The 26,381-nt window shown below is 36.7% G+C and overlaps 1 protein-coding gene across 2 annotated transcripts in view; it reads left to right on the top strand.

Moving 5' to 3' along the window:
- MARCHF5 (membrane associated ring-CH-type finger 5) overlaps positions 1-26,381 on the top strand; it is a 54,460-nt gene that overhangs the window by 18,940 nt on the left and 9,139 nt on the right. The window contains exons 1-2 of one of the 2 annotated variants that reach the window (XM_082854327.1): positions 19,898-20,016; positions 24,870-25,000. In XM_082854327.1, coding sequence (XP_082710453.1) covers positions 20,001-20,016; positions 24,870-25,000 — 147 coding nt within the window. In that variant the 5' untranslated portion in view covers positions 19,898-20,000. Of the gene's footprint in view, positions 1-19,897; positions 20,017-24,869; positions 25,001-26,381 lie in introns of those variants that run through there. The other variant, XM_082854326.1, reaches the window with a different exon arrangement.

Below are 26,381 nucleotides of genomic sequence, written 5' to 3'. Positions count from 1 at the left end.
TATATGACTCTATGATCATAGGTTTATTTTTAAGTGACTCATGTCTTTGCTTTTTTGTGAATTTCTCTATTCCATTTCTGTTGTTTTCTCTCTAAATGTCAGATATTTGTTTTGCTAACAGTTTACATTATCCTTAATATATCCCCAGATCTATCCATTTGTCTGTGTATTCAATGTTTTCATTTGGTTGAGTGGATAAAGAACTTGGATATCTAGTTGTGTGGGTAAAATCAAGTTAAAAAAACTATAATAAAAGGCTGACTAGAGAGCCTCATTCTCTGGAAACCATTGGTGTGGGAGAAAGAAAACAATAGTGTGTTCTTTCTAATACTTATTTTTATTAATTCTTCTATTAAGGAATAAAAGGGAAAGTAAATATTTAATAAAAGACTGTTTGGAATCCAATTTATATGTCTGTTTTTCATGAAAACTACTTTCCTTTTTCTGTGAATTGGCAGGCAAGGAATAACCAATGGTCTTTGAGAATGAGGCTAGTGTTGAAACAAGTGTAGCAGATTGCTTAAAGGAAGCTATAACTAAGGCTGATATTTAGTTAGCATGTTCCATTACATCCATGTGATTATGAACTGGTGTCATTCTCTTTGTTTGGTGTTTATGCCTTGCCAGTTGTTCAACATTTTTAATATGACACTTGTCTATAATCAAGAGGTATATGAAAGCAGTTTGGGTTTTGGGAAGGTCGAGGAAAAAATGACTTTGTGGAGGAATAGAGTTCAAGGAGAAACTGGAAATAATTATTAGATTATTTTTTTCTAGGTGCTATACATATTGAAATCAGACCTTTCTTTAAAAAAATAAGGCAACATAAGTGCAGATGATGAAGTGCTTTTCTAATGTGAGAAGATTAATAATAAAGGCAAACAGAATTTCCATACCTGTCTATATTTCTCTAACATAATGCATAGGAAGAAGTGATAGCTTTCTATGAAAGAAAAATAGTGTAGTAGAGAAAGTAGCATTTCTCAGACATTTAGAATTTGTGGACCACACTGACAGATCTTTTTTGTTTTTGTTGTTGTTTTTAATTTATTTATTTATTTTTGCCTGTGTTGGGTCTTTGTTGATGCGCGCGGGCTTTCTCTAGTTGCGGCGAGCGGGGGCTGCTCTTTGTTGCGGTGAGCAGGCTTCTCATTGTGGTGGCTTCTCTTGTTGTGGAGCACGGGCTCTAGGCGCGAGGGCTTCAGTAGCTGCGGCACACGCACTCAGTAGTGTTTAACTGTTTCTTTTCCTACTTCTTAGTTCTGCTAAATCAGATAATCCCACTTTTCAACTATAGGTTGTTGGGAATAGCAGCAAGTATAGGATGATTCTTTTAGATGTTTTAGATATTCAAATGGATGGGTACAAAAATTATTGCAAGAATTCTCACTGAAAACTACCTACAATATCTGATGAAGCACTGAGTGGACAAATGTGTGGCACTCAGCAATGAAGTTGAATATTGCAGTTTGGAAGATAGTGGATAAATCTGTCCTTCTGGTTGTATTTCAGTTCTAGGAAACATGTTTTTAGGTCTAGTGTGGTAATTGAATACATTTTTTAAGTATACTAATAATAAGACACTGATTTCATTCTACAACAAGGAAAGAAAATGGCTACATGTTGGAAAAGTCAAACTCTTTGCTTAAGCTATGTGTATCATGATTTGGTCTTCATATTTTATCATTAAGAATTGTTATTTCACCCTCATATGATAGGTTCACGCTATTCACAATACTGAATATCACAGAGATCTGCCACTTGAGTAAGCCACAGATAATCATAGACATTTTTTAGTGACCTTACTGGTGTCATGGGGAAAAAAATGTACATACTTCATTTAAATAGTTTTTGTTAGCATCTTTCTTCCTGACAAGATAGGAAAGCAGAGTGTTGTATTTGCTTCTTTTTTCCTGACATAACATTCTGAAGATACCTGCTCAGGGACTGCAGTTTGAATATTATATTCACAATTTTCCATAAAATCTTTAACAGACTCAGTAGAAGACTTACTGTCCAATGTCAGGTGTTGTCTGTAAATGAAGCCATGTGTGAATTGACTTTCAGGTGCTATACTCTTCCTTGCTACACACATGACTAGTGCTTTTGGCCATATTGATCCTAGTGTACATTTTCAAGTCAAAGTTCAAAGATAATTGTTGGTTAAAGGAAAATCCCTTCTCTAAAGCATGTTTTCATTGATAATCAGAACTGTTTGTATTTCCTAATTTACATATTATGTACATACCAAGAGTTGATTCATATTCTGAATAGTAGTGGTTTCTTGTAGCCATGAAACAAAATATTTAAGAGCATACATCTGTAAAAGTAACTGTTTTTACTCACTGAATACCACACCTAACATTATGTAATTAATGTCCAGTAGTGTCATCTGATACAGAAACATACCAGTAAATTGTTTTCTTTCTGAGCATATTTATCATTTATTTTGCAGCTGACCATAGTTATACCTGTTTTTGTTAAAATAACTTAAAGTTCCTTCACAGTTTTTAATCTTGGCTTTCAGTGACAAAATTCATAATGCAGGTATTGATTGGTTTACTAGAGTGGTTGAAAATTATATGAATGCTTCAGTGGCTTCTTATCCCTGTTATATAATGTTTCAGTCCCTGTTTAAAAATGTATTATACTTTGGGCTTCCCTGGTGGCACAGTGGTTGAGAGTCCACCTGTCAATGCAGGGAACACGGGTATGTGCCCCGGTCCGGGAAGATCCCACATGTCGCGGAGCGGCTGGGCCCGTGAGCCATGGCCGCTGAGCCTATGTGTCCGGAGCCTGTGCTCTGCAACAGGAGAGGCCACAACAGTGAGAGGCCCGCGTACCGCAAAAAAAAAAAAGTTTTCATATGGATTTAGACTCAGTCTGTCTGGCTAGCTGGCCAAAGTCTGCATCTTTTCTGGTACTTAGTGGCAGCCAGAATGGAAGGATGGTGGCAAGTGTGTGTTCTTAATTGTCAATAGGGAATATATTGTGAATATATCCTCCTAGTCATCCCATCCTCCTCCCTAAACCCTGGCAACCAATGATCTTTTTACTGTCTTCATAGTCTTGCCTTTTTCAGAATGTCATATAACTGGAATCATACAGTATGTAGCCTTTTCAGATTGGTTTCCTTCACTTAGTAAATATATTTAAAGTTTCTCCGTGTCTTTCATGGCTTGATAGTTCATTTCTTGTTAATACTGAATCATATCCCATTGTCTGGACATACCACAGCTTATTTATCCATTCGCCTACTGAAGGACATCTTGTTGCTTCCAGGTTTTGGCAATTACAAATAAAGCTGCAGTACACATCTGTGTGCAAGTTTTTGTGCGGACATATATTTTCAACTTATTTAGGTAAATAACAAGGAGCGTAATTGCTGGATCATATGGTAAGAGTATGTTTAGTTTTGTAAGAAACTACCAAATTGTCTTTCAGAGTGGCTGTACATTTTGCATTCTGACCAGCAATAAGTTCCTGTTGCTCTGTATCCTTGCAGCACTTGCTTTTGTCAGTGTTTTGGATTTAGCCATTTATATCTCATTGTTTTATTTTTTTTAATAAATTTATTTATTAATTTTTGGCTGCATTGGGTCTTTGTTGCTGCATGTGTGTTTTCTCTAGTTGCAGCAAGCGGGGGCTACTCTTCATTGCAGTGCGAGGGCTTCAGTAGTTGTGGCATGCGGTCTCAGTAGTTGTGGCTCACAGGCTTTACAGCTCAGGCTCAGTAGTTGTGGCAGACGTGCTTAGTTGCTCTGTGGCATGTGGGATCTTCCCAGACCAGGGCTCGAACCCGTGTCCCCTGCCTTGGCAGGTGGATTCTTAACCACTGCGCCACCAGTTTTAATTTGCTATTCCGTAATGACATAGATGTTGAGTGTCTTTTCATGTGCTTATTGAGTCTTATGTCCTTCTCACACCTGTCAGAATGGCCATCATCAAAAAATCTACAAACACCCAGGAATGCAAGGATTCTTCAATATACGCAAATCAATCAATGTGATACACCATATTAACAAACTGAAGGAGAAAAACCATATGATCATCTCAATAGATGCAGAGAAAGCTTTCAACAAAATTCAGTACCCATTTATGATAAAAAACCCTGCAGAAAATAGGCATAGAGGGAACTTTCCTCAACATAATAAAGGCCATATATGACAAACCCACAGCCAACATCGTCCTCAATGGTGAAAAACTGAAACCATTTCCACTAAGATCAGGAACAAGACAAGGTTGCCCACTTTCACCACTCTTATTCAACATAGTTTTGGAAGTTTTAGCCACAGCAATCAGAGAAGAAAAAGAAATAAAAGGAATCCAAATCGGAAAAGAAGAAGTAAAGCTGTCACTGTTTGCAGATGACATGATACTATACATAGAGAATCCTAAAGATGCTACCAGAAAACTACTAGAGCTAATCAATGAATTTGGTAAAGTAGCAGGATACAGAATTAATGCACAGAAATCTCTGGCATTCCTATACACTAATGATAAAAAATCTGCAAATGAAATTAAGAAAACACTCCCATTTACCATTGCAACAAAAAGAATAAAATATCTAGGAATAAACCTGCCTAAGGAGAGAAAAGACCTGTATGGAGAAAATAACAAGGCACTGATGAAAGAAATTAAAAATGATACAAATACATGGAGAGATATACCATGTTCTTGGATTGGAAGAATCAACACTGTGAAAATGACTCTACTACCCAAAGCAATCTACAGATTCAATGCAATCCCTATCAAACTACCACTGGCATTTTTCACAGAACTGGCACAAAAAATTTCACAATTTGTATGGAAACAAAAAAGACCCCGATAGCCAAAGCAATCTTAAGAAAGAAAAACAGAGCTGGAGGAGTCAGGCTCCCTAACTTCAGACTATACTACAAAGCTGCAGTAATCAAGACAGTATGGTACTGGCACAAAAACAGAAAGATAGATCAATGGAACAGGATAGAAAGCCCAGAGATGAACCCACGCACATATGGTCACCTTATCTTTGATAAAGGAGACAAGAATATACAGTGGAGAAACGACAGCCTCTTCCATAAGTGGTGCTGGGAAAACTGGACAGGTACATGTAATAGTATGAGATTAGAACACTCCCTAACACCATACACGAAAATAAACTCAAAATGAATTAAAGACTGAAATGTAAGGCCAGAAACTATCAAACTCTTAGAGGAAAACATAGGCAGAACACTCTGTGACATAAATCACAGCAAGATCCTTTTTGACCCACCTCCTAGAGAAATGGAAATAAATACAAAAATAAACAAATGGGACCTAATGAAACTTCAAAGCTTTTGCACAGCAAAGGAAACCATAAACAAGACCAAAAGACAACCCTCAGAATGGGAGAAAACATTTGCAAATGAAGCAACTGACAAAGGATTAATCTCCAAAATTTACAAGCAGCACATGCAGCTCAGTAACAAAAAAACAAACAACCCAATCCAAAAACGGCAGAAGACCTAAATAGACATTTCTCCAAAGATATACAGATTGCCAACAGACACATGAAAGAATGCTCAACATAATTAATCGTTAGAGAAATGCAAATCAAAACTACAATGAGGTATCACCTCACACCAGTCAGAATGGCCATCATCAAAAAGTCTACAAACAATAAATGCTGGAGAGGGTGTGGAGAAAAGGGAACCCTCTGGCACTGTTGGTGGGAATGTAAATTGATACAGCCACTATGGAGAACAGTATGGAGGTTCCTTAAATAACTAAAAATAGAAAAGGGAACCCTCTGGCACTGTTGGTGGGAATGTAAATTGATACAGCCACTATGGAGAACAGTATGGAGGTTCCTTAAATAACTAAAAATAGAACTACCATATGACCCAGCAATCCCACTACTGGGCATATATATACCCAGAGAAAACCCTAATTCAAAAAGAGTCATGTACCACAATGTTCATTGAAGCTCTATTTACAACAGCCAAGACATGGAAGCAACCTAAATGTCCATCAACAGATGAATGGATAAAGAAGATGTGGCACATATATACAATGGAATATTACTCAGCCATAAAAAGAAACGAAATTGAGTTATTTGTAGTGAGGTGGATAGACCTAGAGTCTGTCATACAGAGTGAAGTAAGTCAGAAAGAGAAAAACAAATACCGTATGCTAACACATATATATGGAATCTAAGGGAAAAAAAAGGTCATGAAGAACCTAGGGGCAAGACGGAAATAAAGACACAGACCTACTAGAGAATGGACTTGAGGATATGGGGAGGGGGAAGGGTAAGCTGTGACAAAGTGAGAGAGTAGCATGGACATATATACACTACGAAATGTAAAATAGGTAGCTAGTGGGAAGCAGCCACATAGCACAGGAAGATCAGCTCAGTGCTTTGTGATCACCTAGAGGGGTGGGATAGGGAGGGTGGGAGGGAGGGAGACGCAAGAGTGAAGAGATATGGGAACATACATATATGTATAACTGATTCACTTTGTTATAAAGCAGAAACTAACACACCATTATAAAGCAATTATACTCCGATAAAGATGTTAAAAATAAAAAATCTACAAACGGGGCTTCCCTGGTGGCGCAGTGGTTAAGAATCCGTCTGCCAATGCAGGGGACATGGGTTCGAGCCCTGGTCTGGGAAGATCCCACATGACGCAGAGCAACTAAGCCTGTGTGCCACAACTACTGAGACCACGTGCCTAGAGCCCACGCTCCACAACAAGAGAAACCACCGCAATGAGAAGCTTACTCACCACAATGAAGACTAGCCCCTGCTCGCTGCAACTAGAAGCCTGCACGCAGCAATGAGGACCCAACACAGCCAAAAATAAATTAATTATTTTTTTTAAAAAATCTACGAACAGGAAATGCTGGAGAGGGTGTGGAGAAAAGGGAACACTCTTGCACTGTTGGTGGGAATGTAAATTGATACCGCCACTATGGAGAACAGTATGGAGGTTCCTTAAATAACTACAAATAGAACTACCATATGACCCAGCAATCCCACTACTGGGCATATACCCTGAGAAAACCAAAATTCAAAGAGTCATGTACCACAGTGTTCATTGCAGCTCTATTTACAATAGCCAGGACATGGAAGCAACATAAGTGTCCATCAACAGATGAATGGATAAAGAAGATGTGGCACATATATACAATGGAATATTACTCAGCCATAAAAAGAAACGAAATTGAGTTATTTGTAGTGAGGTGGATGGACCTAGAGTCTGTCATACAGAGTGAAGTAAGTCAGAAAGAGAAAAACAAATATTGTATGCTAACACATATATGGAATCTAAAAAATGGAATGGAATCTAAAAAACAACCAAAAAATGGAATCTAAAAAAAAACCAAAAAAATGGTCATGAAGAACCTAGGGGCAAGACGGGAATAAAGACGCAGACCTACTAGAGAATGGACTTGAGGATACGGGGAGGGGGAAGGGTGAGATGGGACAACGTGAGAGAGTGGCATGGATATATATACACTACCAAATGTAAAATAAATAGCTCGTGGGAAGCAGCCGCATAGCACAGGGAAATCAGCTCGGTGCTTTGTGACCACTTAGATGGGTGGGATAGGGAGGGTGGGAGGGAGGGAGACTCAAGAGGGAAGAGATATGCAGATATATGTATATGTATAACTGATTCACTTTGTTATAAAGCAGAAACTAACACACTGTTGTAAAGCAGTTATACTCCAATAAAGATGTAAAAAAAAAAAAAGGAAGAAAAAAGAGTCTTATGTCTTCTTTGATGAGGTGTCTGTTAAGTCTTTTGATTGTTTTTTTTTTTTTGCTGTATGCGGGCCTGTCACTGTTGTGGCCTCTCCCATTGCGGAGCACAGGCTCCAGACACGCAGGCTCAGTGGCCATGGCTTACAGGCCCAGCCGCTCTGCAGCATGTGGGAATTTCCCGGACCGGGGCACGAACCCGTGTCCCCTGCATCGGTAGGCGGACTCTCAACCACTGCGCCACCAGGGAAGCCCTTGACTGTTTTTAACATCAGTTTTCTTATTGTTGAGTTTTAAATGTTCTTTGTGTATTTTGGATAACAGTTCTTTATCAGGTATATCGTTTGCAAATATTTTTTCCCAGTCTGTGGCTTGTCTTCTCATTCTCTTGATCTTTCTTCTTTTTTAATGTAGTAGTTTACAGCTATAAATTTCTAAGCTCTGCTTGGATTTCTACTTTGACCTGTTGATTATTCAGGAGTGTGTTGTTTAATTTTCACATATTTGTAAATTTCCCAAATGCCCTTCTCTTATTGATTTCTAATTTCATTCCATTGTGATCAAAGAACATACTTTGCTATCCGTTCTTTTAAATGATTAAAGCTTGTTTTATAGCCTAGCAAGCTTTATACTTGTAAATTTTCCATGTGTACTTGGGAAGATGTGTGTTCTGTTGGTAGTGGTGGTGGTGGTAGAATGTGATATAAATATCTAGCTGACTCATAGAATTTTGAAGTCTTCTATTTCCTTGTCGTTCTTTCACCTATTCTTCATTGAAAGTGGGCTATTGAAGTCTACAGCTATTGTTGAATTGTCTGTTTCTCCAGTTCTGCCCATTTTTGCTTCGTTTATTTTGGACTGTTGTTAGGTGCATAAATGTTCCTAATTGTTATGTCTTTCTGATGGATTGTCCCTTTTACCATCATAAAATGTTCTTCTTTGTTTCTAGTAACACTTTTTGTCTTAAAGTTGATTTTAACTGATATCAATGTTGCCACTTCCACTCTTTATGTAAATTCTTAGATTATTTTCAAGTTAAATTTTATTACAGCTTTGTTTTTTCTTTTTTTGTTCTCAACTAAGCATTAATTCAAACTTCTGTGTAGAGACAAGATAACTAACAGTTACCCTCAAAAACTGGTTGTCAAATGTTACGTGGAGTGTAAAGCTTAGAAGGAAAAGATATTCACTAGGGATGATGAGGAATGATTCCTGGGAGAAACCTTTCCTAGAAAATCTAGCAAATAAAATTAATAGTTGTTACTATTTTATTTTATAATATTTTCTTTTAATATTAACAGTGATATCAGTAGCTATCACTTCCTAACAGGCACTGACTCTTTGCCAGGCACTATGTCAATCAGTTTGCCTATATTATTTTAAGCTTCTCAAAAGCTTTACACAATAGGTAGCGTCCTTATTCTACAGGTAAGGAAACAGACTTGGCAAATTTATTTAATGGAATTCCATGGGTTTCTAGCAAGTAAGGAGCCAGGATTTTAAATTGCCAAAGCACATCAGAAGCTAGAGGGGAAGGTTACCTAGAGGGTGCAGTTTTGTTTGGTCAGCCTTCCAGTGCACAAAGCAGGGTGGAGAAAGAGGAGTAAATTTGGAGAGGCAAACAGAATATTGAGCACAATTAGTTTATATGTTAATATATTCTAGACTAGTATACATCATGTTCTATGCTTGCTTTTTTTTCCTTAGCAATATATGGTAGATACCATTTTATATTAGTGTATAAAGAGCTTTCTTTTTCTTTGTAGTTGTATAGTATTCTGTTACATAAATGTGTGGTTATATAACCAGTCTCCTAATGATGGACATACAGGCTGTTTGTAATCTTTTACTGCTACAAAGAGTGCTGTCATAAACAACTGTGTAAAATAATTTTACACATGTGCAAAATGACTAGAGTGGAATTGCTATAAGTGAAAGGGTATGTGTCTAACATTAGTAGACATCATCAAATTGGCTTTTGTAGAGATTATGTCTGTTTAATCTTCCCAACAGTGTATTGGAGTGCCTGCTTTTCCATTGCCTTTACCAACATGCTGCTATCAATATACAGAACTAATTATATCTGCTGCCTTAGCATTGATCAAAGCTCAGCAGAATGTTCACTAAGGTTTTTTTCTTTTATTATGAAATTTCATTTGTTGAGAAAGAATATATAACTACATATGAGGAATAATGACTAATAAACCGTCATCCATTTACTTATCCCTCAGGTTTAGAAATAAAATATCCTGGTGATTTCAACTTTTTATCATTAAGTAATGACTATTTTATCTATAAGAATTTTTTGTGTGTGTCTTAAACTTCTATATAATACAGACATAGACATGATAATATAGAATACAGTTGCCCCTCGGTATCTGCAGGAGGTTGGTTCCAGGACCCCTGCAGATACCAAAATCCATGGATGCTCAACTCCCTTATATAAAATGGCATAGTATTTTCATATAATTTATGCACATACTACTATATACTTTATTTTATTTTATTTATTTATTTTTGGCCGCATTGGGTCTTCATTGCTGCACGCAGGCCTTCTCTAGTTGTGGCGAGCGGGGTCTACTCTTCGTTGTGGTGCGCAGGCTTCTCCTTGCGGTGGCTTCTCTTGTTGCAGAACATGGGCTCTAGGGGGGCAGGCTTCAGTAGTTGTGGCACATGGGCTTAGTTGCTCCGCAGCATGTGGGATCTTCCTGGACCAGGGATCGAAACTGTGTCCCCTGCGTTGGCAGGTGGATTCTTAACCACTGCGCCACCAGGGAAGTCCCCCTACTATACACTTTAAATCATCTCTAGATTACTCATAATATTCTAATACAGTGTAAATGGTAAGTTGTTGCTGGTGTGCAGCAACTTTGAGTTTTGCTTTGGGGAACTTTCTGGAATTTTTTTCCCCTAGATATTTTCATTCTGCAGTTGGTTGAATATGCAGATGCAGAACCCAAAGATTTGGAGGGCCAATTGTAGAATGAAAATATAGCTATACCAGCTTTTTTAAAATAGATTTGTTATTTTAGGACAATTTTTAATTTACAGAAAAATTTCAAAGATAGTACAGAGAGTTCCCAAATATCCCATATCCAGTTTCCTCTGTTGTTAACATCTTATGTAGTATGGTACATTTGTTATAGTTGTTGTACCCATACTGATATTATTATTAACTGAAGTCCATACTCTACTCAGGTTTTCTTAATTTTTCCCTAATGTCCTTATTCTGTTCCAGGATCCTGTTCAGGATATTATATTACATTTAGTCATGTCTCCTTAATGCTCCTCTTGGCTGTAACAGCTTCTCACTTTCCTTGTTTTTGTTGACCTTGACGGTTTTGAGGAATACTGGTTAGATGTTTTACAGAATGTCTCACAATTCGGATCTGTCTGATGTTTTTCCCATTATCTCCTGGGGTTATGAGTTTTGGGGTACAAGACCACAGAGATGAAGTGCCATTTTCATCACAAAACATCACAGGCACATACTATGAATATTACTTACCACTCATGATACTGACCTTGATCATCTCAGTAAGGTTATGTTTGTCAGGTTTTTTCACTGTAAAGTTACTCTTTTCCCCCCTTTCGTACCAGCTTTTTTTGATGTTGTTACATTTGCTTATCTTTTCTCACCCTTTTATTTTCAGTTCTTCTGAATTCTTTTGTAAATAAGTGTAAACTTATTGTGATACTCATATAGTTGGGTTTTTACTGTCAAATTTTATTCATTCTATTTGTCCTTTTTTCTCTTTTTTTTCCCCTTTAGTTGATCATCTTCTGGATTGAAATGCTTTTTCCTCTGATACTATATTTTCCCCTGTACTTTTTTTTTTTTTTTTTTTTTTGGCTGCATTGAGTCTTCGTTGCTGCGTGCGGGATTTCTCTATTCACGGCAAGCAGGGGCTACTCTTTGTTTCAGTGCACAGGCTTCTTATTGCCGTGGCTTCTCTTGTTGCGGAGCACGGGCTCTAGGCACACGGGCTTCAGTAGCTGTGGCACATGGGCTCAGTAGTTGTGGCTTGCGGGCTCTAGAGCACAGGCTCAATAGTTGTGGCACACAGGTTTAGTTGCTCCGCGACATGTGGGATCTTCCCGGACCAGGGCTCGAACATGTGTCGAACCCGTGTCCCCTGCATTGGCAGGTGGATTCTTAACCACTGCGCCACCGGGGAAGTCCCAGAAATACAAAGGATCTTAAGAAAGTACTGTGAGCAGTTGTATGCCAACAAATTGGATAACCTAGAAGTAAAGGATAAATTCCTAGAAACATAAAACCTACAAAGACTGAATCATGAAGAAATAAAAAATGTGCACAGACCAATAACAACGAAGGACATCATAAAGCTCCCAACAAAGAAAAACCCAGGACCAGATGGTTTCACTGGTGAATTCTGCCAAACACTTAAGGAAGAATTAATGCCAGTCCTTCTCAGACTCTTTAAAATTAAAGAAGAGGGAACATTCCCAAACGCATTTTATGAGGGCAGCATTACCCCGATACCAAAGCCAGATATGGACACTATAAGAAAACTACAAACCAATATCCCTGATGAATATAGATGAAAAAATTCTCAACAAAATATTAGCAAAACAAATCCAACAGCATATTAAAGCATTGTACACCATAATCGAGTGGGATTTATCCCTGGGATGCAAGGATGGTTCAATATCTACATATCAATCAGTGTGATATATACCACATTAATAGAATGAAAGATAAAAATCTTATCTCTGCATCTCATTATCTGCAGGATGCAGAAAAGCATTTGACAGAATTCAACATCCTTTCATGATAAAAACTCTCAACAAATTGGGTATAGAAGGATGTACCTCAACGTAATAAAGGCTGTATATGACAGACTCACAGCTAACATCATACGCAGTGTACCCACTAAGATCAAGAACAAGACAAAGGTGTCTGTTCTCACCACTCCCATCCTACCCAGAGCAATTAGTCAAGAAAAAGAAATAAAAGACATCTGAATCCAAAAGAAAGAAGTAAAATTGTCTTTGCTTGGAGATGATATGATCTTATATAGAGAAAATCCTAAAGACTCCACCAAAAGCCTGTTAGAACTAATAAATAAATTCAGTAAAGCTGCAGGATACAAAATCAACATAAAAATCAGTTGTGTTTCTATATATACACTAAGCTATCTGAAAAAGAAATAAAATAATCCCATTTATAATACCAAAAACAATAAAATACTTAGGAGTAAAACAAAATTTCAACACATTGATGCAAGAAATTAAAGAAGGCACAAATAAATGAAAAGTATCTCATATTCATGGATTGGCAGAATTAATACTGTTAAAATGTCCATACTACCCAAAGCCATCTATATATTCAGTGTAATCCCTGGAAGTCCAATGGCATTTTTTACAGAATTAGGAAAAATAATCCTAAAATTGTATGGAACTATAAAAGACCCCAGATAGCCAAAGCAATCCTGAGAAAGAAGAACAAAGCAGGTGGCATCACATTTACTGATTTAAACTTTATTACAAAGCTATAATAATCAAAGCAATATGGTACTAGTGTAAAAGGACACGTAGGCCAATGGAACAGAGTTGAGAGCCCAGAATTGAACCCCCACATATATGTTCAACTAATATTTGACAAGGGAGCCAAGAATACTCAGGAAAGTCTCTTCAATAAGTGATGTTGGGGAAACTGAATTGTTACATGCAAAAGACTGAAATTGGCCCCTGTCTTTCTTATTCCACTCACAAAAATTAACTCAAAATGGATTAGAGATTTAAATTTAGGACCAGAAACTATAAACATTCTAGAGTAAAACATAGGAAAGTCTCCTTGACATTGATCTTGGCAATGATATTTTGGATATGACACCAAAAGCACAAGCAACAAAAGCAGAAATAAGTTGGACTATATCAAACTAAAGAGCTTTTGCACAGCAGAAGAAACCATTAGCAAAATGAAAAGGTAACCTATGGAATGAGAAAATACTTGTAAATCATCTGTCTGATAGGGGATTAATATCCAAAATATAAGGAATTTATACAACTCAATATCCAAGAACAAAAACCATACACAATCTGATTTAAAAATGGGTTAAGCTCTTGAATAGAAAATTTTCTGTAGAAGGCATACAGATTGTCAACTGATGCATGAAAAGATGCTCAACATCACTAATCATTGGGGAAATGGAAATCAAAACCACAATGAGATGTTACCTCACATCTGTTAGAATAGCTATTAACAAAAAGACAATAGACAGCAAGTGTTAACAAGGCTGTGGAGAAAAGGGTACTGTGTGTACTGTTTGTGGGGATGTTAATTGGTACAGCCACTGTGAAAAACTGTATGGAGATTACTCAAAAAAAGTTTTTTAACTATCATGTGATCCAGCGATCCCACTTCTGAGTAGATATCCAAAGGAATGAAATCACTGTCTGGAAGAGATACCTACACCCCCATGTTCACTGCAGCATTAATCACAATAGCCAAGACATGGAAACAACCTAAGTGTCCATCGACGGATGAATGGATAAAGAAAATGTGTGTATATATACAGTAGAATATTCAGCCTTTTTTAAAAAAAAATAAAAGGAAACCCTGCCTTTTGCAAGAACATGGGTAGATCTTAAGGGCATTGTGCTAAGCGAAATAAGTCAGAGAAAGACAAATACTGTATGTTCTCGAAAGACAAATACTGTATGTTCTCACTTACACGTGGACTCTAAAATATCTAAACTCAAATAGTAGAATGTTTGGGGCTGAGGGTTGGAGAATATTGGGAAATGTTGGTCAAGGGCTACAAACTTCCATTTAAAAGATGAATCAGTTCTAGAGATCAATGTACAATATGGTGACCATAATTAGCACTGTATTATATAAATGAAGGTTAAGAGAGTAGATCTTAAGTGTTAGCACCACAAAGATGGTAATTATGTAAGAGGATTGAAGTGTTAACTAACCTTATTGTGATCATTTCTCAATATATATTGTCAAATTATCACATTCTACACCTTAAACATATATGTTATATGTCAGTAATAATAAAGCTGGAAAAATGTATAGTTATCATTTTTTATGATAAGACTGATCAGTGGATACAGGTGTTATCAACCTGATACATCCAATAGAATTCCCTGTCAGTTTCCACCTACTGGTTTTAGCAGAGATTGATAATTTTTTTATTCATTGCCTCTAGATCTATTATTTCATTAGATGGTACAGAAGAATGACATTGTAATTCTTTCTCTTTTTTTTGAGTTTGTTAGCTTAGAATACTTATTAAATATGAACCAAGAAGGGATTGCTAAATTGGGGTGAATAGCACATATAATTTTGCTGGATTAGGTACTATTCCATTTTATATGCATCTGCAATGGATGAGTTTGCCTGTTTACTTACAGCTTTGCCAGTAGATTGGCTAACATTTTAGTTTGTCAGTATAATCTGTTAGGTAAGAAAAGGTACCTCAGAGTCTTAATTTCCATTTGTTTATGAGTGAGGTGGCTAACCATTGGAAAGCAAGAAAGAATGCTGTTGTGGTATTTTTTTTTTAACATTTTTATTGGAGTGTAATTGCTTTACAATGATGCGTTAGTTTCTGCTGTATCACAAAGTGAATCAGCGATACATATACATATATCCCCATATCCCCTCCCTCTTGCATCTCCGTCACACCCTCCCTATCCCACCCCTCTAGGTGGTCACAAAGCACCACGCTGATCTCCCTGTGCTATGCGGTGCTTCCCACTAGCTATCTATTTTACATTTGGTAGTGTATATATGTCCATGCTACTCTGTCACTTCGTCCCAGCTTACCCTTCCCCATCCCTGTGTCCTCAAGTCCATTCTCTACGTCTGCATCTTTATTCCTGTCCTGCCCCTAGGTTCTTCAGAACCTTTTTTTTTTAAGATTCCATATATGTGTTAGCATACATTATTCGTTTTTCTCTTACTGACTTACTTCACTCTGTATGACGGACTCTAGGTCCAACCACCTCATTACAAATAACTCAATTTCATTTCTCTTTATGCTGAGTAATATTCCATTGAATATATGTGCCACATCTTCTTTATCCATTCATCTGTTGATGGACATTTAGGTTGCTTCCATGTCTTGGCTGTTGTAAATAGAGCTTCAATGAACATTGTGGTACATGACTCTTTTTGAATTAGGGTTTTCTCTGGGTATATATATGCCCAGTGGTGGGATTGCTGGGTCATATGGTAGTTCTATTTTTAGTTATTTAAGGAACCTCCATACTGTTCTCCATAGTGGCTGTATCAATTTACATTCCCACCAACAGTGCCAGAGGGTTCCCTTTTCTCCACACCCTCTCCAGCATTTATTGTTTGTAGACTTTTTGATGATGGCCATTCTGACTGGTGTGAGGTGATACCTCATTCTAGTTTTGATTTGCATTTCTCTAATGATTAGTGATGTTGAGCATCCTTTTGTTTGAAAAAGGGCACTAAATATATATTAAATATATTTTCCCCAAATTTAAAAAAGTTTTTCATGGCTTCAATTTAATGAGAATTTTACATTTTTAATGTTTTCTAAGCTATCAGTTACTTTCTAAGAATAGTCTGCATTGTTTCCTCTAAGCACATGGCCCTCTGTTACTCATCGTAAATCCAAGCGGTTACTTGCCTGACTGCTGTCATAAAATATATTGTTGGCTTATTTCATTACTTGAAAACCAGTACAGACTTAAGAATTCAGGTACTTTCTTCATATAATTAAGAGTTTCTAGTAATATTTACACTTGGCCATCAGAGAAGTATTTATTTTTGCTTTGCATTATATCTAAATGTCTATGGATGATCAAAAGAAAGGAATTGAAAAACCAAAATCTCCATAATGATTCAATCTTTGAGTACCCTCTGATGGTTTTTTTGGTTTTAATTTTTATTTATTTATTTATTTAAGCTGTGTTGGGTCTTCGTTTCTGTGCGAGGGCTTTCTCTAGTTGCGGCGAGCGGCGGCTACTCTTCATCGCGGTGCGCAGGCCTCTCACTGTCGTGGCCTCTCGTCGCGGAGCACAGGCTCCAGACGCGCAGGCTCAGTAGTTGTGGCTCATGGGCCCCGTTGCTCCGTGGCATGTGGGATCCTCCCAGACCAGGGCTCGAACCCGTGTCCCCTGCATTGGCAGGCGGATTCTCAACCACTGTGCCACCAGGGAAGCCCTACCCTCTGATGTTAAAGTTTGTAGGTAGGCATCTCATTAGATCTTCTTTGGCCCTCCTTTATATACCCTCTTATGAGGCAGATGACTAGAATACCTTCAAAGTAAGGATTTCTTGTGTTTATTGCTGGATCACATCTAGCCTTGTTCCCTAAGATTTAAATATAAATTTGTTTTAATAAGTATCTTCAATGTATCTTCAATAGGGTGAGGCTTTCTGGGTGCACACTATATATAAATACTGGTAGCTGAATTATAGGTCCAAAACACAATTCAGAATCTTACATTTTTTAAAAAGTAATTACTAATTATAGTCTGGTGTCTTCTCCCTCTTCATTCCCAGATTCCCTGGCACCATGAATTTTCCTCTTCCTCCTTGTCCCAGACCTTTAGGCAAAAAAGATCTGTCCTTTATTTCTTACCTCAGATTTTCCTGAAACAGTCTTATTTTTATGCCAGAGCCTTATACCATAAATTTTTCCTCAAACATCTGTCTTGGATTATACCTCCTATTCCAGAGTTCTATTCTACTTAACTTAGTATGCCATTTTTGAAAGAACTAATATCTGACGTTGGTACAGTGTAACACTTGGTACAGTGTAACACTAAGTACTGTATTAAGAGCTTCATATACATTACTTTTCACAAAAACTCTGAGATAGATATTATCTTCATTATCATTATAGATGTAGAAATTGAGGTCTGGAGATAGCATTTTGTCCAAATTCACACGGTAGACCCTACCTAATCCTTACTCCCCTTGTTATTTTGCCTCCTAAGGAGCCTACTGTGGGTTTCTTATATAAAGGGGAAAAGAAAATGAAACAGTAATGTCAGGTTGACTTTCCTTAAGGTATGGTTACCTGAATTTTATGATAACTCTTTGTTATTCTCTAAAAAGTAGTTTTTCTTATTAATAAAAGTAACTATATTCTCATCATGGAAAATTTGAAAAATATAGGTATGTTTAAAGAAGAAAAAAGAATATGTAATAACAATTCCTTGGCATATATGTAGTAAGTGCATAATTAATATTGCCATCTATTTTTATGTATTAATGATAATTGATGGTGGTGTTTCTTTTATCACAGCTTAACTTTTTCAACTTTTAATTTGGAAATTCAAAGAATTTCCTACCTTAGGCATGGTTTCTCCTAAAAGCAGACAAAACATTTTTTCTCTAATAAGGTTTAATATTTCTTTATCCTTTCTAACAACTCTCTTTTATATTAAACTACTTTCAACTGATGCTGCTTTCTCTTTTTTTTTACTCACTTTAGATACAAAATCTTGTGGATTCTATTCTAGTTTATTCTGACTTTAAATATTCTTAGTTTTCCTAAAATATCATATTCATTTTAGGAAGTTTGTAGGTAGGCAAACTGTCACCAGGAACTTCCTTCCTGCCTATTGTGTCATATTCTTCAGAGATCTGGCTAACGATTTTTATCAATTAACCCCCACCTTACTGGCATACTAGCTTTTTAAAAATATATAAACCCTTTGAATAAAGTCTTTTGCCTCTAGTTAGAAGGTCTTCTAGCATGCCCCCCTTTTCAGATCATAGATTTCAAGGTCAAGATTCACTTCTGTTAATTAGTAAATACATACAGACAGACAGTAATATTAAAACTCTTGGGCTTCCCTGGTGGCGCAGTGGTTGAGAGTCCGCCTGCCGATGCAGGGGACACAGGTTCGTCCCCTGGTCCGGGAAGATCCCACATGCCGCGGAGCGGCTGGGCCCGTGAGCCATGGTCGCTGAGCCTGCGCATCCGGAGCCTGTGCTCCGCAACAGGAGAAGCCGCAACAGTGAGAGGCCCACGTACGGCAAAAGAAAAAAAAAAAGAAAACTCTTTGCATCCTTACCCCCTCTATAATCTTTACTTAAAATTTGTTGACATGTATCTGTGTAGTTTGTATGATACTATCACATATTTGTCAGTTTTGCCATAAAGTTTTCCAGTTGTTTAATGTGTATTTATTGTTTGTCCCTAACTAGATTGTAGGCTCCTTGGAGGCAGAGGCTAGTGTGTTAAATTTTATTTACGTTTATTTTAATGCATAGTAAAATGCTATGTGTACAATAGGTGCTTAATAAGTACTTAGTAGTTGATGTTATAGCCCTCAAATATTCTATGGGCTAATCTATTCTAATGAGGAAAAATTTAAGCTTTCCCTTGGCACAAGTTATGTACTCATAAAGAACTACTTTGATGATCTTTAGTTACTTTTCTTGGTAATACACTATATATATACACCAAGACATAATATTCATCTGCTTTGACTCTGAATCTTTTATTTATCATTAGTTTTGTTTTGAGGGGTTTTTGGTCAGTTATTATTAGTTTGGTTAAATAAAAAATTGTCCAAGAATATATCCTTTCTTCTGTTGACAATCTAATGACTAACTTTCATCATTAAGCAAAGTAAATTAAAGCCTGAGTTTACAGGATGTTTGTTTTTACATAAAAAATGGTAAAATCTCAACCTACCAGCAGAGCAATTAAAGATGAACTTACATGAGCTTGTCTGGGCCTCTTAGACCTAGCCTCTGGCATCTTAGTATTTAAAACAGTGATGAATGCTAGAGAAAGAGTTAAAAGTTAAAATTCTTTACTATCCCATCAAAATTCCCACGTGTTTTTAAAATTGAATTGGTGGTTGTGATATTCATGTTTTCAGTAAAATCCACATTTGTTGTTGGACCATATAATTAATACTTTTTTTAAGTTGTTTTTTAAACAATGAACTGAGACAAATACTTGCCACAGAGTGCTGCAGCTGGTCCTGTGCCATTATATTCTAATGCCCTGTGGAACAGGCCAAAGTGCCCTGATATAATGCCAAGTACCATGTGCTGAAGATAGCTGTCTCTTAGTCCCTGAGAGTGATAGATACCAATCATCATTAAAAAGCATTTTTTAAGCACCTATCTGTACATGGTTCTATCCTAGGCACTGTACAAAACGAGTTAAACAGACATGGCCCCTGCCCCCTGGCAGTTTTCAATCTCAGATGATGCTGACATGGACAGACTTAAAGGATATTGAGACAACTGAACAAACATTGAACAAGAACATAAAGTACTAACATTATGCACAAGCAAAGGGGTAAGTGCATTTTGTGGGATAGTATGTAAAGGAAGCCTCGTGGAACAGGCTTACAGGGTGGGGTAGAACAATTAGTCAGCCTCAATCAGGTTAGGTTAGTTTTCATTGGGAATTTGGGTGTTCATACAGATTTAATCAAAGTAGGGAGAGGACATTCCAGAAATAGTGTGCAACAAAAAGACGACTTGGAGCAAGGAAAGAAGTTTAGAACTGTATTGTTAGACTCTTGGTGACCTCGAAAATCTGCAATTCTCAGCAGTCCTGAACCTGAAAGTGGGGTTGATGTTTTGAATTAGCAAGTTGGCATTTGAGTTGGGTCTGGCAATCTCTTTTATAAATTTGGCCACTTAACAGAAACCTTGGAGTTCATGGGAGCTGTTATCATCACAGGGATTTATACAAGGTTATCTTGTGAAGCATTAAATTATGTTTTGTGTTAGAAACTTTAGCACCGTGGCAGTGTTTAGAAATTATTTTTCAAGAATTGGTCAGAGGTGTTTTTGAGGATACCTTTCTGTCCCCAAGAAAGGTCCTGGGAATTCTGGGTATGATTGTATGCAGTGCCAGAAGATTTTGAACACTAAGTATTACCTGCCCTTCAGTCATTAATTCTTAATTGCCAAAATGTACCTTTAACACCATGCATACAGAGACTTGAATTTAAATCACAACATAACAATCACAACAAATCTACCTTTGCACTGTCTGCCAGATAAAACTGATTACTTCTTTTCAGTAGACATGGACTTAGAGTTTCCCTAATAGTTCTCAGCTCACTGTTTGATGTCATTCAAATCTGAAATGCGAAGATTTGAATTTACCCAAAACATTACGTGTAGTTATTTTCTTTACAAAAGCTTTATTGTGCAAAAGAATTCACAGTAGATTTCCTTTTAATTGCAAGTTTCCCTAGTGCTCTTTAAATTATTGAATTTTCAAAACTTGTATTTGTACAAAGCTTCTCCAGTCGCCATTCATTGTGTAAATACAGTACTGTTGGAAGTATAAGTGATGAAGCCCACTGAGGCATTAAAAATTCAATAATACCTTTTTAAAATACTAAATAAAACCTTTTTATGCCCTTGCATATTTAACTTGTGAAGTACGTTTATTCATACTTCTTCCTCCCCATTAGAATTGAGATTTTCAAGGGCTAGAGTCTTGCCTTTCCTCATTTCCCGTAACTGTTTGTACTTTAATCTGACAATAAGAAGAGGCTAGTGACTGTTGCTGTTTTCCTTTTATGACCTCAAGTCATAGGATAGTACATGATAAGCTTCCTAATAAGAAAAATATGATTGAGGGACTGCATCCGGATGATTTGAGTGATTGTTCTTATTCATCAAATAGCTTGCCTAGGTAATCTTTAGCTCTCAGAAATACCTCCCTTGGGTGGCAGTTTATAATTCTAATGGTATGTTTACCACTAGGCATTTATCCTTCCTTTTAAATATTAAAACTAATCTTGGACTAGTCTATCTGGAAAAGACTTGAGAGGTTTAGGCAAAATAAACTTAAGACAAAAGCCTAGACAGAATTTTGCCAGAAAAACTGGAAATAGGGATTATAAAATGCAGCCAGTGACTTCATTTAATCCAGCACATCTGTTGCATATGACCCAAGGGATAAGTAAAAAATTTCCAGAAGGAAGTATGAGGACTTATTTGTTTTTGTTTGTACAGAAGGAATTCATACCCAGTGATTCAGAAGAAAATTGAAAATTGAGCTTATTCTGTTGGAACCTTCTGAGATCTTTAAAGGAAAGACAATTCAAACATATATCTATTGTCCATGTTCATAATAGATAAAATCGGTAGTGACTGATTACTTTTTAGGAACTATGTTTTCATCTAAATGATCTGTTACTTTTTTTAGGAATTACATTGCTTTGCTCCATCAGTAGATCTTTCCAAGCACCCTTCTGAAGAGGTGGGGGATGGGGGGGCGAAGGTCAGCTGGAAGCAGGTAAAATACCTTCTCTCGTAATACATTCTGATTCTGACTGGGTAGAAAATAGTCTCATAACTTGGGCTTCATACAGAATAATGAAAAAGGAAGACCTAGAGATTTTCATATCATAGTTTTTCATAAGTACCTCAGTAGAGAATTAAGCAAATTTTTGAGAATCAAAGGAATTGGGATTCGTCAATAAGCAAAATAAAAAGGGTACTTTCGCTTTGGAGCTCATATTCTAGTTCAGGAGCCAACAAACTTTTTCTGTAAAAAAAATATATATATATAATATATATATATATAAAATATATATATATATAGTAAATACAGTTGACCCTTGAACAGTGCAGGCTTGGAGGGGGGAAGGGGTGCCAACCCTCTGTGCAGTCAAAAACCCACATATAACTTATAGTTGGCCCTCCGTATCCACAGCTCCTCTGTATCCCTCCATATCCATGGATTCAACCAACAGAGGATTGTGTAGAACTGTGGTATTTACTATTGAAAAAAATCCTAGTGTAAGTGGATCCATGTAGTTCAAACCCGTGTTGTTCAAGGGTCAGCTAACTTTGCATGTGGCCATGTTTCTTGAAAACTTTATTTACAGTAACAGTGAGGTGTTACTATGGGCCATAGTTTTTCAACCCCTATTCTAGTAGGTGGAAACAATAAGTAAATTAGAGTGTGTTAGGTGGTAAGAGCTTTAGGAAAAAGAAAAATAGAGCAGAGTAATCAAATAGGGAGTATGATGAAGTAGAAGTTGACAGGGTGGGCCTCACTGAGGTCAAGAAAAAGAGGAGGAACCAGCAAAGGAGACTGAAAAGTTAGTGACTGGAAAGAAAACCAAGAGATGGTGATGTCCTGGAGATGCAATGATTATTGGGAAGAAGAAGGGAACATCTATCAGATGTTGGTGGTAGGCCAAATAAGTGGAAGGCTGAGATTAGACCATTGGATTTAGCTATGTGTGTGTTGTTAGTGACCTTGATGAGCAGTTTTGGTGAAGTGGATTTAAGAGAGAATTGGAGAGAGAGAGTGAAAACAGAAAAATCTTCTGAGTGATTTTGTTGTAAAGGGAGCAAAGAAATGGAGCAGTGGGAAAAGAAGGATCAAGAGAAGGGGTTTCTTTTTTTTTTTTAAGATAGAATAAATAATGACATGTTTGATGAAAATAATCCAATAAAGGGTAGAGGGAAATGATGTAGGAGGGTAGAAGTGAATTGCTAGACCTGTGTCTTTGAATTGGTGATGGAATGGGATCTGGTGTATTAAGTGGGGATTGACTTCAGATAGGTGTGATGTTGGTAGGTGGAAATGTGCTGTAAAGAGTCTGTAGTTGTTGTTTTGTGGCTTCAATTTTCTGATTAAAGAACTATCGATAGAGAATATGAAAGCTTAAGTTTTGAGGTTTTATATATACCTATTGGCTTTAACTTTTAGTACCAGCATTTCAGGGATCTTTGGTGACTTAGTAAAATGCTTCTTACTATGCCTTCTGAGAGGGTTATAAACTTAAACCTGCAAATTTGTGTGTTTTAAGGATTAAACCCTACATTATGAGATTAAATAATGATACATGTAATGTGTGGCACAGCACCTGCTATCATGTAGAATGTAGAGTCAGTATACATTGAACTAGGCTTACTTTAGTGATATCTTTGGTCCCAAAAGATGCCTTGTCATAGTTTTAAATGTTATGTAAGTTAGATTTTGACAATAATAAGTTTATATGCTAAATTTAAATCATAGGTCCCTTTGACACCTCTCCTAATGTTCTTCCTTCTTCACAGTATGGTCTGTCTTTATACAGCGACTAGTAACATTACTGGCTCCAGCAATCAGGGGGAACTATTGATCAGGGCTCCACAGATGGATGCTTGTTCTTTTAATGATTTTATCATCATATTGCTATTTGAATTTCTTTGTACAATGAAAATAAGTTGGTTTTGTATACAGCATCCTCCTATAGATTGTAAGCCCCCAGAGGTAGGTAATACCTCTTATACATTTCTAAGAAAATGTCCTAAGTAATAGTTTGTACGTAGAGGGCATTCAACAAATATGATGATTACTAACCAAGTCAAGGTTGCATGTTCCTTTATTTCAACTTAGATATTCAATTCTTTATTTAGGCCTTGCTCTAATTCAGGTCTAAGACTTTTCCACTATTCTGGAAAATTCTGGAGCTAAATTATATCGGGCTTAATTGCAATTATTATAATTCCTCCTAGTATAGTTATTCCAAATAACTACCAGAGGAGGTAATAACCAAATTTTACTTTGTAAGCACATAATAATAGAAGCATAATTGGCATATACAGCTGTTGGAATGCCATAAAAACTGGCATGATCATTAAAAGTAGCTTGTTAGAGAATAGTACTCAACTAAATATAGTATATTGGATATCAAAGTAAGATAGGTTGACTTTGTGTAACTACAAAAAAATAGCCTAGGTTACCTTCACACACTATCAAGGAAGTAATAAGTGAAGTCAAAGAAGTGATAGTCTTACCAAGTACTATAGAAACTAATTGTGGCCAGGAACTGTTTGTGAAGAGCAAGTTGAAATGGCCATGGCATTCTGCAGTAGCCAGTGTCATTAAGAGAAGTAAGAGAACTATTTTCCTTTATAAGAAGCAGCTGTGTTAAGGCTTTACTCTTAGGTTTACTGATAAAGATAAAAATTTGAAGAGGCTATTTCCTAGGATTTAGGAAGTAAAACTCAACTATTCATGCAAATGACTGAGAAATTCTAAATCTGTTCAAATCTAGGTTCCCATTACATTTATAAGTTATTTCTAAAGCATCAGGGCATCCAACTTCATAAAAATATTTTAGATCTGGTCTTTTTTTTTTTTAATCTGTCTTGTGTTGAAACTTTGTTTTCTTTATATTATAGGTCCAGTTGTTTACGTCTTGGATCTTGCAGATAGACTGATCTCAAAAGCCTGTCCATTTGCTGCAGCAGGAATAATGGTTGGCTCTATCTATTGGACAGCTGTGACTTATGGAGCAGTGACAGTGATGCAGGTTCACTATTTTATTCTATTTGATGATGTTACTTTTGATATGAAGATCAAACAGATTAAATAGATTTTTGTTAGGAGTTTTTAAAATTATTATTTGAACAAGTGATAACATTCTCATGGCTTAAAAATAAGAAAATATATAAAAGCTCTCTAGGGGGAAGTCTTCTTACTCCTGTCCTTCATTTGCCCAGGTTCCCCTCTGCTCAGGTAGCCAGATATATTCTTCCGGACTTTGTTTGTGCATATGCAAGATAAAATAAATATGTTCTCCCACACACATTATAGTTATCCCCCCAAAAGGAAACGTATTAGAGCTGAACCCCCCTTTTTCCAAAAACAATGAATCTTAGAGATCTTTTCACAGAGTATGGAGAAATCTTCATAGCATTCTTTGTATAGAATTTCAACAGTTTACTAACCAGTCTCTTATTGATTAGACAGTTAGTTACTTCTAGTTTTTTGCTATTACAAAACAATGCTACATTTAGTAACTGTTGATGAAAATTAGAATGACTTAAATTTCAAGATTTAGTCCCAGGCCCTTGACTCTTCTCTCTGTATACCTCTTCTTTGAAGATTTCCAGCCATCTTAACTGTGCGTTTTGATGTCTTTCACCCTAATCTTTTCCCAAAATCAGTCCTATAAGAACAGCATGGCCCTTCTCCTTAAATGACCTCTTATGACTTCACACTCAATATTATTGAAATCAAACTTGTCTTTTCCTCAATTTGAAACCTAAATTTATTCTGTTATCATTTCTTTATATCTTTGATTCCTACAATTATTTTCCCATCTACTCGATATATAGCCTACATTCTGAGGATTACTTTTAACTCTTTCTACTTCATAGCGCTATATCCAGTCCACTAAGTCCAATCAATTTCCATCTAGATATGTCTTAACATCTGTGGCTTCCTTTCCACAATCTTTAATACTTGACTTATTGTCTTTCTCCCATCATACCTGGATGGCTAAAGGAGCCTCTTGATTGTTTTCTTTAACTTCATTCTTTTCTGTTGATCCATCCTTCCAAATGAATCTTCCTAAAATAATACCTTTCAACATTTTACTTCAAAGCTTAACGTCTCCTCTAACTTAAGTGATCATTTTCAAAAGCAGCACCTAGATTGGTTAAATGTTTCTTTTTTTTTTAAATAAATTTATTTATATTTTTGGCTGTGTTGGGTCTTTGTTGCTGCACGCAGGCTTTCTCTAGTTGCGATGAGCGGGGGGCTACTCTTCGTTGTGGTGCGCGGGCTTCTCATAGCAGTGGCTTCTCTTGTTGCTGAGCACGGGCTCTAGGCTCACGGGCTTCAGTAGTTGTGGCATGTGGGCTCAGTGGTTGTGGCTCGTGGGCTCTGTAGTTGTGGCTCGCGGGCTC

Source organism: Leucopleurus acutus (genome assembly GCF_964270905.1).
Source record: "Leucopleurus acutus genome assembly, chromosome: 14".
NCBI classification, from domain to species: Eukaryota; Metazoa; Chordata; class Mammalia; order Artiodactyla; family Delphinidae; genus Leucopleurus; species Leucopleurus acutus.
The sequence above is the reverse complement of the archived record's forward strand: the minus strand, read 5'-3'. Positions and strand labels throughout refer to the sequence as shown.